This window comes from Chroicocephalus ridibundus, chromosome 8 (genome assembly GCF_963924245.1).
Source record: "Chroicocephalus ridibundus chromosome 8, bChrRid1.1, whole genome shotgun sequence".
NCBI lineage: Eukaryota > Metazoa > Chordata > Aves > Charadriiformes > Laridae > Chroicocephalus > Chroicocephalus ridibundus.
Genome location: NC_086291.1, coordinates 50,576,992 through 50,587,237, shown reverse-complemented (window position 1 = coordinate 50,587,237; position 10,246 = coordinate 50,576,992). Strand labels below are relative to the sequence as shown.

Genomic DNA, 10,246 nt, shown 5'->3' with positions numbered 1-10,246 from the left:
GGCCTCCCACGCTGCTTCCCGGGGTGCGAATACCCTCGTGGGTGCGTGTGAGCACCCTCAGAGCCGCCCGCTCCCGTGCGTGCGCAGGTGCCCCCCCCCCCCCCCTACCCCCCCGGTTACCGCGGGTGCGGGCCGGGGCGGAGCGAACGGGCTCGGAGCGGAGCGGGTCCGGCCCCCGCCACCGCCCCCGCGGCGCTGTCATTGGCGGCGGGGCCGGGCCGGGCCGGGCCGGGGGAGGCGGCGGCGGCGGCGGCGGCCGGCAGAGCCCCGCGCCCCCCCAGCGCCCGGCGCGGCGCCGCGGCCCCGGTATGTCGCGGAAGAAGGCGGCTCGCAGCAAAGGCGGCGGCGGCGGCGGCGGCGGCGGCGCCGCGCCCTCCACCGCGCTGCCCCCAGCCGCCCAGGGCACCGGCCGTGCCGCCGCCGCCCCGCGGGGCTCCGCGCCCGCCCCCGAGCTGCCCCGCAACGGCGGCGCGGCGGCCGGGCGGCCCTCGCTGAGCAGCAGCGGCGAGTTCTACGATCTCGCCTTCAAGGTGCGGGGACGGGGTTGGGGCGGGGGTGGGATGCGGGAAGGAGCGCGGAGCCCCGGTGCGGGGTGCGTCGGGTGCGGGAGAAGTTCCTGGGGGCCAGGACCGGGCGGGCATCCCTCCCTTCCAGCCCCGGCAGCCCGGTACCGCCGCCGGGTTCGGGTCTCCGGCGGCGGGTCCGGCCTCGGCCGGGCTCCCGGAGCCGCGCTTGGCGGCGGGGCTGCCCCTGCGGGGCTCTCGGCAGCGGGGGCTGCTTCTGCGGAACTTTTGCAAGTGATGACAAAAGGCTTTCAGCTCACATGAGTTACTGTAACCTTCTGGTTCCTCTTTAAAAACGTTAAAAAAAAAAAAAGCGGTTGTAAAGTGGGGTGACGGTATTGCTTGAGGCGCATCGAATCTGCTCTGGCTGCTGTTGAAATGTCTCCGGCTTGCGCGTTCTTTTAAAGGCTCAGATGGCTTCTTCTCGCCGCTTCAGATTTTGGCGAGCGAGTCACAGATCAAACGTATTTGCACTCCCCCCCTCCCCTCTATCATGCGACCCGATGCAAGCCCAGCTCTTGGAGCTCGCTGAGCGATTTTGGCTGAGACTGCAGTTCAGTGCGACCCATCTGACTGCATTTCTAACGCAGATCTTCGTAACCGAGCGCGGGGTGATTAGGCTTGGAGAAGATGGTGTTTGCTATGGCAAGTCCAACCTTGGCACACCGTGGCAGAGAGCTCAGTGCCGGTGGCAATCGGCATGGCTATTGCCATGTTAAGATTTGGGACATGCAGTAGGAGGTGAAGGGTGTTCAAGAAGTGAATTTGGTTGCTTTAGTAGGTGGCTGGTCCTGATACAGCTGCAATAACGGTTCAACAGCTTCCCTAAAATGGAGCCATCTCCGTGTTCACGCTGGCCCATGGCTCCTTGAGCTCGTCTCACTGCCTGGGCTGGGGCTTTCCCTGGGGATTGCTCCCATGGGATGGGGATGAGCCAAATGAGGTCTCAGATAAGCCCAAATGTGCCAGGTAGCCAAAACCTCTACTAAGTCTGGCTGGTTTTGAACCAGTGGCAGAGAGAAATTGCTTCATATTCAGTAAAAACCTGGTTTATTAAACTTTCTCTTTACCTTACCCCTTTCCTGAGGTTCCTGAGCTCTGCCAGAGGCAGTGGCCAAACGCGAGGGCCAGATCCTGATCACTGAGCCCTTGACTTGAGCCTGGCTCTGGGTGCTGCTGCGCGCCCTGGGTGAGGCTTCAGCGGTGCTGGGTGAGGAGAAGCTGCCTTTAAAGGTTGCCCTGCTCTAGAACAGAGGTCTGGAAAGTTTTAAAAAGTCAGTACTACTATTTTGTACTAAAAATGACTTTTTCCTCCCCCCTTCCCTTGGCTTTGCACAGATACACCTGAAGGCTCCCTGGCTCCCCTAATCCTTTTGTGCCAGAGCTTGGTGTGCGGCTGTGCGTGTGCTCCTGCAGGAGACCTGGTGTGGGGCTTTGCACCCACCATTTGGGTGATGAAGCACTGTGGCCGGATCCTGGCCACCCTGCCCCAAACTGTGGCTGGGGCTACTGCCGCCCCTCGGGAGGCTGAGCTGCAGAGTGATGGTGGCATTTGCTGCTTCTGATGGCTCCTGCCTGGGTTCGGTGTGACCCAGGGCAGTGCCTGCCTTAAAACCATTTAAATTCAGTCACGGGCTAATGGCTTGCAGAAGGCTAATGGCAGCGCTTTCGGGAGAGAGGGAACCCTGCCATGCCAGCGTGAAGCCGTGCAAATTGGTGCGGGTGCAGAAGCTGCTGATGCAGCTCGGCTCCGTGGTCTGGGATTTCTTGATGGTGGGAAGCTGTCATCCTGCAGAGGGGAGAGGGGTCGGGGGGCAAGAGGGCTCAAAGGGGCTTGTGGTCTGAACATAAGCTTCGGGGAGCTGCGTTCGGGAGCAGTTTCAGCTCTGCCATGGTTTCTTTGTGGTGGGGTGGGTGTCTGCCCTGCCTGCACCTGGGGCTGCTGCTGGGTGGGGAAACTGAGGCAGGCGGCACAGGGAGCTGCTCCCTTGGCATCCGCTGAGGACCAGCAGGGCAGCCATGAGGCTCTGTGGGTCCCACTGAAGGATTTTGCTCACAGAGGGCAGAGTGAACCTCCAGAGTTGGCGCGCATGGTTGGGGGCCCCCCTGAAGTCTCCCCGTGGGCAGAGCCAGCCTCCCCAGGAAGCCCTGTGTGTGGTGGGATGCAGGGTGTTTCCTGGGTCTGCTGAGGACAGGGTGGGCTCCACAGCTATCGAGTCAGAGCTTCCTTTTGGCTTTCAAGGGATGTTTGTGCCCCCACGGGGGATTTGTTAAGTATTGGTCAGGGGAAGGTGTCTCAAGTCCGGCCAGCGCTCAGGGGCGTGCGTAGTGCAGGGTGGGAAATAATCCCACTGCGGGTCCCCACCTTCTCTCCCCCACCCTCCCCTGGGTCTGAGGACATCGCTCGTGGACATGCTTTTTCCCCCCTCTAGAGAACAGGATCTGCTCCTGCTCCCGGGATGGGGCTTTTGGGATGGTGACAGGTAACGGCTGCTGTGGGGCTTCTGTCTCGAAACCCAGTGTCTAACACTCCCTTCCCTCCCTCCCAGGTGATGCTGGTGGGCGACTCGGGGGTCGGAAAAACCTGCTTGCTGGTGCGGTTCAAAGACGGTGCTTTCCTCGCTGGCAGCTTCATTTCCACGGTCGGAATCGACTTCAGGGTAAGTTCCTGGGGGGCTCCTCGGGCCCTGCCTGCAGGGTCCAGCAGGCGAATGGCGGCTTTTGCAGAAGAGTAACAAAACATTGCTCCAAGGACTTAAACCTCATCATCCCGACCTGTGTCAGCTCCGGCTGGGGCACCTCGGGGCTGAGCAACTGGCCGACGGCAGCGGCCTCTTCGTTACTGCTTTGCACAAGGATGGGGGAGCGCGTTCTCTGCTCCAGGTCCTGGGGGTGGTTTGTGTAAGAACTGAGGTCTGAGCATCTGCCCTGTGAAAATATTTCTCTAAGTCAATTTCAGTGCTTTTAACAGTTTAAACAAAAAAACCCCAACAAATAAAACCAAAACTGACACAAACCAGAATGCCCTGGAAACAACTCCTGAGCACAGCTTTGGGGTGCCACCGTCGGGGTGCAGTGCCGGGGTGGCCCTTCTCCCTCTGGCGTGGAGGGGAGGCATCGTGCTGAGGGGTCTCTGAGCCCTCGGAGAGTAACTGTTTTGTTGGCAGTGACCGGAGCATCCCGGTGTCAGGGCAGCCCCGCGGGCAGCACGTCTGGGCTGTGTGGCACCAGCAAGGACAGAGGGAACCTGCTCCACAGGGGGGATAATGTGGGGAATGGGGGGCAGAAGGGGAGACAGCTCGTGTCCTGCGGTGCCCTGGTGTGGGCAGAGCATCCTTTGCCAGGTGGGAACGTCTTAGCGCCAGCCGGGGCCCTCAAAGCCTTTTCTTGGCTGCATTTCCCCAGCGGTACCTTGCTGGGGAGCTGGGGCTGGCGGGGCTGCCTGGGGACGCCGTGGTTTGGGCAGCCCCTGGTGAAGGGGAGCTGCGGGGCTGCGCCCTGGGCTGTGGAGCAGGCATCCCTGGGGTAGGACAGCAGAGCAACGGGGACAGTGGCTTTGCAGAGATGGCATCAAAGAAACCTTACATCAGGCCGTGAAGGGCCAGTGAGGGAGCCCTGTGGATGCTGCTGAGGCCACGGTGGCTCCTCTGAGCTATCGCTACCAAAGCAGCAGCCAGCGGCACGCCTGGCTTGGGTCTCTGGCCCGAGGATCAGATGCTCCCAACCATCTGCTTCCCCCAAACCACAATCTCGCTGCTCCCCGAGACGTCTGGCCGATGCCGCAGGCTCCTGGGGGAGGCTCAGCCCTCGGGACCGGGGAGGTGCCTGGTGGCTGTGCTCCCCCTGCCCTGCTGTCGGGGCACTGGCTGCGTCATCTCACTGTACAATGGCTTTTGGCTCCATTTCGGCGCCGTGGTGGTGATGAGCGGGTGCGGTGAAGAGCTGGTGGTGATGCCAAGCACCAGTGTTTCATCTCCCCGACCGCCTTTTCTCAGCAGGATCTCAGATCTCCCCATTTCTTGGAGGATTTCTGGGAGATGGGTGTCTCTTGTAACCTGCTATTTCGCTGGGGTGCGAGTAATAACTTGCTGGTACAGTGACAAGTGGAAGAGATGAGGGACGGCTCAGAAAGCCTTTAGAAAGAAAGCGATGTTCTTTCCTGCAAATAGGCTTTCGGTGCAGAGCGACGCTGCGGGTTGCAGCAGCGGCTTGGTGAAGTTGGTAAATTGGAATCCATAATTTTATACAAAGGTAATTACACGGTATTTCAGGTGTTCTTAAAATGAAAAGCGTTTTATTCCTGATTGCGGTGATTGATACCGAGGGCAGTCATAAAATCCTGTGACTTATTGATTAGAGCACTGAAACGACTGCTACGGAGAAGCAATCAAATTAGGGCTAATTTACTTCTGTAATAGAGCTGCTAGAGCTACATCGTTTTGAAATGGGCAGATTATACAGCAGGGAAGATCATGTGTGTGCCCTAAAACTCATTATTATCATCTTTGTAAGGCACTCATAATTTTGGGGGGGACATGGAAATAGTTTTTTGATTGTACATCTCCGTTCCCATTAAGATAATCCTGTTTGCAGCCGCTGTGTAATTGTGCCCCTCTCGCCGTTCGCATCGCGATGCAGATGAAGCTCTGGGGTGGTAACGCTGGAGGCTTCTGCTGCGAGAGCGCGGTTTGGTTTTAATTTCTGCCTATCTAATAACAAAACTGTCACATCGCAGCTCCTTTTCTGCGTAATCCCACAATTTGGCATCGGGTTTTCTGGCTGAAGCAAGTGAGGCCGCTTGTGGCGGCGGGCGGTTGTGGTCGGGGAGGGCGGTCGCTGGGTTTCTTTGCTGCATTCGCCTTGGAGTGGTGCGAGAGGTGCTGAGCCAGCGCAGGGCGTTCTTTCGGTGCGTCTGGCTTTCTCGGCGGGGTTTGTGGCGGTCGCTGAGCCTCGCCGGTGGCGGAGACTGTGGGGACTCCCCCAAGGCCAGGGTGTGCGGCAGCTGCGCTCCTATGCACGCGTGACCTTGCTCGGCCCGCGGAGAGCTGCCAGGAGCCTGGGGACATGGTGGGGACATGGCGGGGATGGAGCTGCCCGGCTCCTGATGTTGTTTTCGGGACTGTCTCCAATCCTATTGAAGCCCGCAGGTCTCTGCAAAGTGCCCTGGGATGGGACGGAGCCACCTGGGGGGCAGCCCCCGTACCCACCCCCCCCCCCCCAGCCGCTCTCCACCTCTTCTCCCACTCCGTCCACTGGTCCCAGCGGGCTCCAGGACGAGCCGCTCGTTTTCGAGGATGTCAAACCATTAGATACACGCAAAGCTATGGCTAATGGATTATGTAGGCCTGAGCAAATGTAAATGAATAGAAATCCATTTAAAATTAATCTGGCATTACAATTCCTAATGGCCCCCTAGGTTTTTTCCCTCCTACTGTTTTATGTTAGGGAGAACCGCTCGCATTGTGTTTGTTTATCATCGTCTCTTAAACAAAGGAGGATGTTGGTCTAAATATATTTGGAAGATAAACCACTGATACTAGGGAAATAAAGATGATTGTAGTATTAAAAAAAAAAATGCATCAAAATGGTACCTATTGGCTCCTGGCTTTGGAGATGCCGAGTCCTTTGGCTTTCCTTGCTTTGAAAATTGGTTTTATTGGAGGAACATCTTTAGTTTCCCGGGAAGATACCAGCCCTCCCAGTTCAGACAGGGTAGCACTGGAGGTGCAGGGGTGCCGAGTGGGGGGTTTGGTTGGGGGTGCGCTGCTGGTGTCACACCCCCCCCCCCTCCCCCCCCCGCCCCGTGCTGTGGGTGCCATTAAGGTGAGGCAGAGCCCTGGGGCGAGGGGTCCTGCTCTCTGCGGGGGCTTTGCCTGAGCAGGGGGCTCACTCGGAGCAACAGAAACTTCTATCCGAGTTATGAGGGGGAAGCCTCTGTGTTGAGCAAACCCCCCTCTGCCTCCAGCATCCCGCTCGCAGGCATCACCTTTGGAATTTCCAGCCATCGCTAGATAATGGGGGGCTTAATTATTCCCTCCCATTAGCCGTGGTGTGGCCAGGGCTGTGCTGAGCTGTGGCATGAGATCTTCCTCCTTGTTTTCCCCAGGGCTGGGGGTCTCAGCAGCTCTGTCTGCTTGGGGGCAGTGGTGGGACCAGGTCTCTCGCTGCAGATCCTGGCCGGGGAGGGCAGGATGGGTCCTGCCTGCGCGAGGTGGTGCGTGCTTTTCCAACTTCATATGTTAGGGTTTTGGGGAGAAGGGCCTCCTGGAAAAGAGCAGGTTGATCACTCAGAGGTGTGAATCCCACTTTTCTCGGTGCTACTGAAGGAGCTACATTTCGCTTTAATTTTGGGAACGCGGCAGAAACCTCAACAGGAGTCAAAGCTGCGCAGCCAACAGTACTTCTGTCTCGTCGTAACACCTAACTGACGGGAGGAATGTCTTGCCAAAGCCGAGAAACCAAAGGGCCGTGTGAGCCCACCGTGTGTCCCCTCCCCAGTGGTGGCTGGGCCCCCTGGGGCCGCCCCGATGCTCGCCGCCCAAGCGGGGTGCTCTGCCCTGAGCTTTGCAGGGTTGGGCTAGTTAAGGTTTTTGTACTAATTGGACCTGAAAGGAGAAGAACATAAAAGTAAAAAAAAATTAAAGATGAGCCTTTTCTCCCTGGGAAGAGGTGCTAATGAGTTCCTTTGCATTAGCAGGGGAGAGGGTTTCTGGGCTAATCAGTGGGATGAAACCTTAAGAAAGCGCTTTGCTGGCCGAGTTCAGAGCAGGGCGGCTTGTCTTCGCTTTCTCCGAGGTGCGTAGCGGTATCGCTCCTCTCTTGCTGCCCCAAGGAGAGGGAGCAAACCAGCATCCTCCTTGCCTAAAGCGTGCCCGGGTGCTGCGGGAGGAGGAGGGAGCCAGCCCCGGTGCTTCGACGCAGCCTCGGGTTTCCTGAGCAGGCGGCTGGGCGCAGGGAACGCTTCCTCTGAAGGCTGGTTGGGCTCTGGCATCCACAAATTTGCACCGCCCTGTCCAGGAGGGGTTTCTGCTGGTTGTTACCCCGTGGAGACCCGTGGCTCCCCCCTGGCCGCAGCGTCCTCGGGCAGGGGCGAGCCGGCGGCGGCCGCACTCTCTGCTCCAGCCTTGGCCGTGCCGCAGTTAATCTGCACGCTGTGACGGCTGCCGCGCGCTGTAAATAAAAGCTGTCACTTGTGACCCTGAGCTTTAAGGACTCTTGATTACATTCAGCCCTGCGCTGCTCTGGGGGTGGAATCAGCGGTATATAATATGGTTTTTTGCATAAGAGATTTGTTGCATCTCTGTTTATTTTTCATAGCGCGTGTGTGTGCACCTTCCGTCGGCAAAACAGCAGCTGCTGGCTGCCTGCTGACTCCTTCAGTGAGATTAACTTTGCAGGAGAGACGGAAAGCTTCGTTCCAGCCATGCAGGGTGTGCAAACTAACACTGGCCCCGTGGTCTGGATTTGGCAAGTCTGGTCCTGGGTCTCCATGCGCTCGGAAGAGGGAGGTGTGGATGTCCTGAGCATCTGCCAGTCCCCAGCAGGCGCCTGCATCCTTGCCCTCGGGGCGATGCTCCAGCGCAGCGTTCGCCGTGGTGCCTCCCTTTGAAGGGCTGGTGCAACCTGGAGCCATCTGAAAGCCAAGGGCTGGCTTTTATCTCAGCGGCTGGCACTGAGCATTAGCAGGGCTAATTTTCTGGTGGATCAATCTGGAAAAAGTGGGAGGGGATCTGCTTAGGCCGGAAGAAAGAAAAGGAAATAAATTAATTCCAGCATGTTTTTCTGTATAAAACTGGTCCCAAACATTTGAGGGAAGGGACTCCGAGCGTCGAGCAGAGTGTGTAGTCTCTTCTGTTTGCGTGTTTGGCCGTGTAGCGTGGCGATGTTTGTGGGGTCAGGCAGAGGGGCTGCTGCAGGCTGCGGTTGGGTGGGTTTGGGTTGGTTCCTGGGGCACTGAAGGGGACAGCCCTGGCTCCACACCCCTGCAGGGAGGTGGCCTTCCCCTGGGAGAGGCATCTCAGTGCTGCCTGGGTTGTCTGGACCAAATTCTTCTATGTGGGGCTCCTCCATGCCAGCAGCAATGCAGGTGCGACCGCTCCAGGCCAGGGGGCTCAAGGAAGGAGCCCTGTGGGGGTGCTGGCATGGCAGGGGGGGCAGGGGGATGCCTGTCTGCTGCCTTGGGTATGTGTCTCCAGCAGCTCTTTGTCTGAAATCGGCTTGTTCTGCATCTCCTATTGCTGTATGAATTTTAATAGAAGCCAGTAGCCGATTTTGTACTTTTGCATTTCTCGCTGTAAGGAAAGCTGGGATAAATTTGCCCAGAGGAGCTTTCCTGTGATGCTTTGCACCCCTTCAGCCTGGTTTTGGGGGGCAGACGAGATGCCGGCACCAGTGCCGTAAGGACCAGGTGCCGTAAGGACTGGGTGCTGCCCGAATCTGGCAGCAGGTGAGGCAGGTCCTGGCCAGCTCGCGCAGGGAGTGCAGGCGCTGCGCGCTGGAACATGCCTCGATTTTATCGATTTGTGTCGTGTGTGACTCCTAGGACGACAGCTTCTCCGTAGCCGCTGCTGATTCCCGTTCCCCACTCCCAGGACAGGCTCTCAGGGGAGTAAATAGCCATTTTTCCTGGGAAACCGAGCCCTGCTTTGCTTTCAGCTGCTGCTCTCCTCCCTTGCAGAGGGACACAGCTTTGCAGTCGGCAAAGCCTGTCATTTGCATGCAGGGGCTCAGTTGCCAAGAGATGCTGCGAGCGGCGCCCGTGGCGGGCTACACCCCGCTTTCTCACATCTGCTAGTATTTTATTCATGTTTCTTTGCCTCTTGCATTTGAAAAATAATAAACCTCCCCGGTGCGCTCCAGTTCTGCAGCACACCAGTGAACTGCGAACACCCGTGTGCTGGCGGTAATCCCGGTGGACAACAGACTCAATTCCTGCCCTGGGGAAGGCAAAAAGAAATAAGGTGAATGTCTTCAAAGCAGAGAAGTGCTTGAGTCGCCCTTTAAGTAAGCGGCTGGAGGAGCCTCAAGACCCAGCGCCTGATCAAGAAAACTCTTAACCAGTTTGCAGGATGGTGTGAAGGTGCCTGTGCCGTTCTCGGCGTGCCAGGGGCTCTCCCACCCCCTCAGTGTTTGGGAAATACCACCCAGAATGGATCAGGTGTTTAAACCGGGTATATGAAATTTTGCATCCACTTCAGCTGACGGCGGGAGCACTGGGGACGTGGGGTTTCGTGGGAGATGCTCCTGGAAGGGTGCCGGTGTCTCCCGGGCTCCTGTAGCCCCAACATGGGTCCGTCCCAGGCCAGGATGGTTGGAATAAAAGGCGTAATTAGCTCAGGCAGAGCACAGGAGGCCTGGGCTGCTCAGGAGTTGAGGAACCAGGGCACAGACATAGAAAAAATCCACTCAGGAGCTGCTGGTGGAAGGAGGGAGGTTGTAAAGCCATTCACTGTCACCTGCTTCTGTACCGTCCTCCTTAGAGCTGTACGGGAGCTCAAAACCCCATCAGAGGACCAACACAGTAGAAACTCGGTTGGAAAATGCAATTCCTGCACATCCACAGCCTGTTGCGAGCCTACGTGGAAGGCACAAGCTGAGTTGCTTCCCAGGGTGTGGAGCATCTGACCAGAATGGCTTAATTTCTTAATCCTTTAATTTCTTTTCCAGGCAAGTTGCGCTGCAGC

The 10,246-nt window shown here is 58.0% G+C and overlaps 1 protein-coding gene across 1 annotated transcript in view; it reads left to right on the top strand.

Moving 5' to 3' along the window:
• Window positions 1–274: 274 nt before the first annotated feature.
• Window positions 275–10,246, top strand: part of RAB26 (RAB26, member RAS oncogene family) — a 32,834-nt gene continuing 22,862 nt past the window's right edge. The window contains exons 1-2 of the mRNA XM_063344135.1: window positions 275–530; window positions 3,113–3,223. Of these exons, the coding sequence (XP_063200205.1) occupies window positions 309–530; window positions 3,113–3,223 (333 nt within the window). The 5' untranslated portion in view covers window positions 275–308. The remainder of the gene's footprint in view (window positions 531–3,112; window positions 3,224–10,246) is intronic.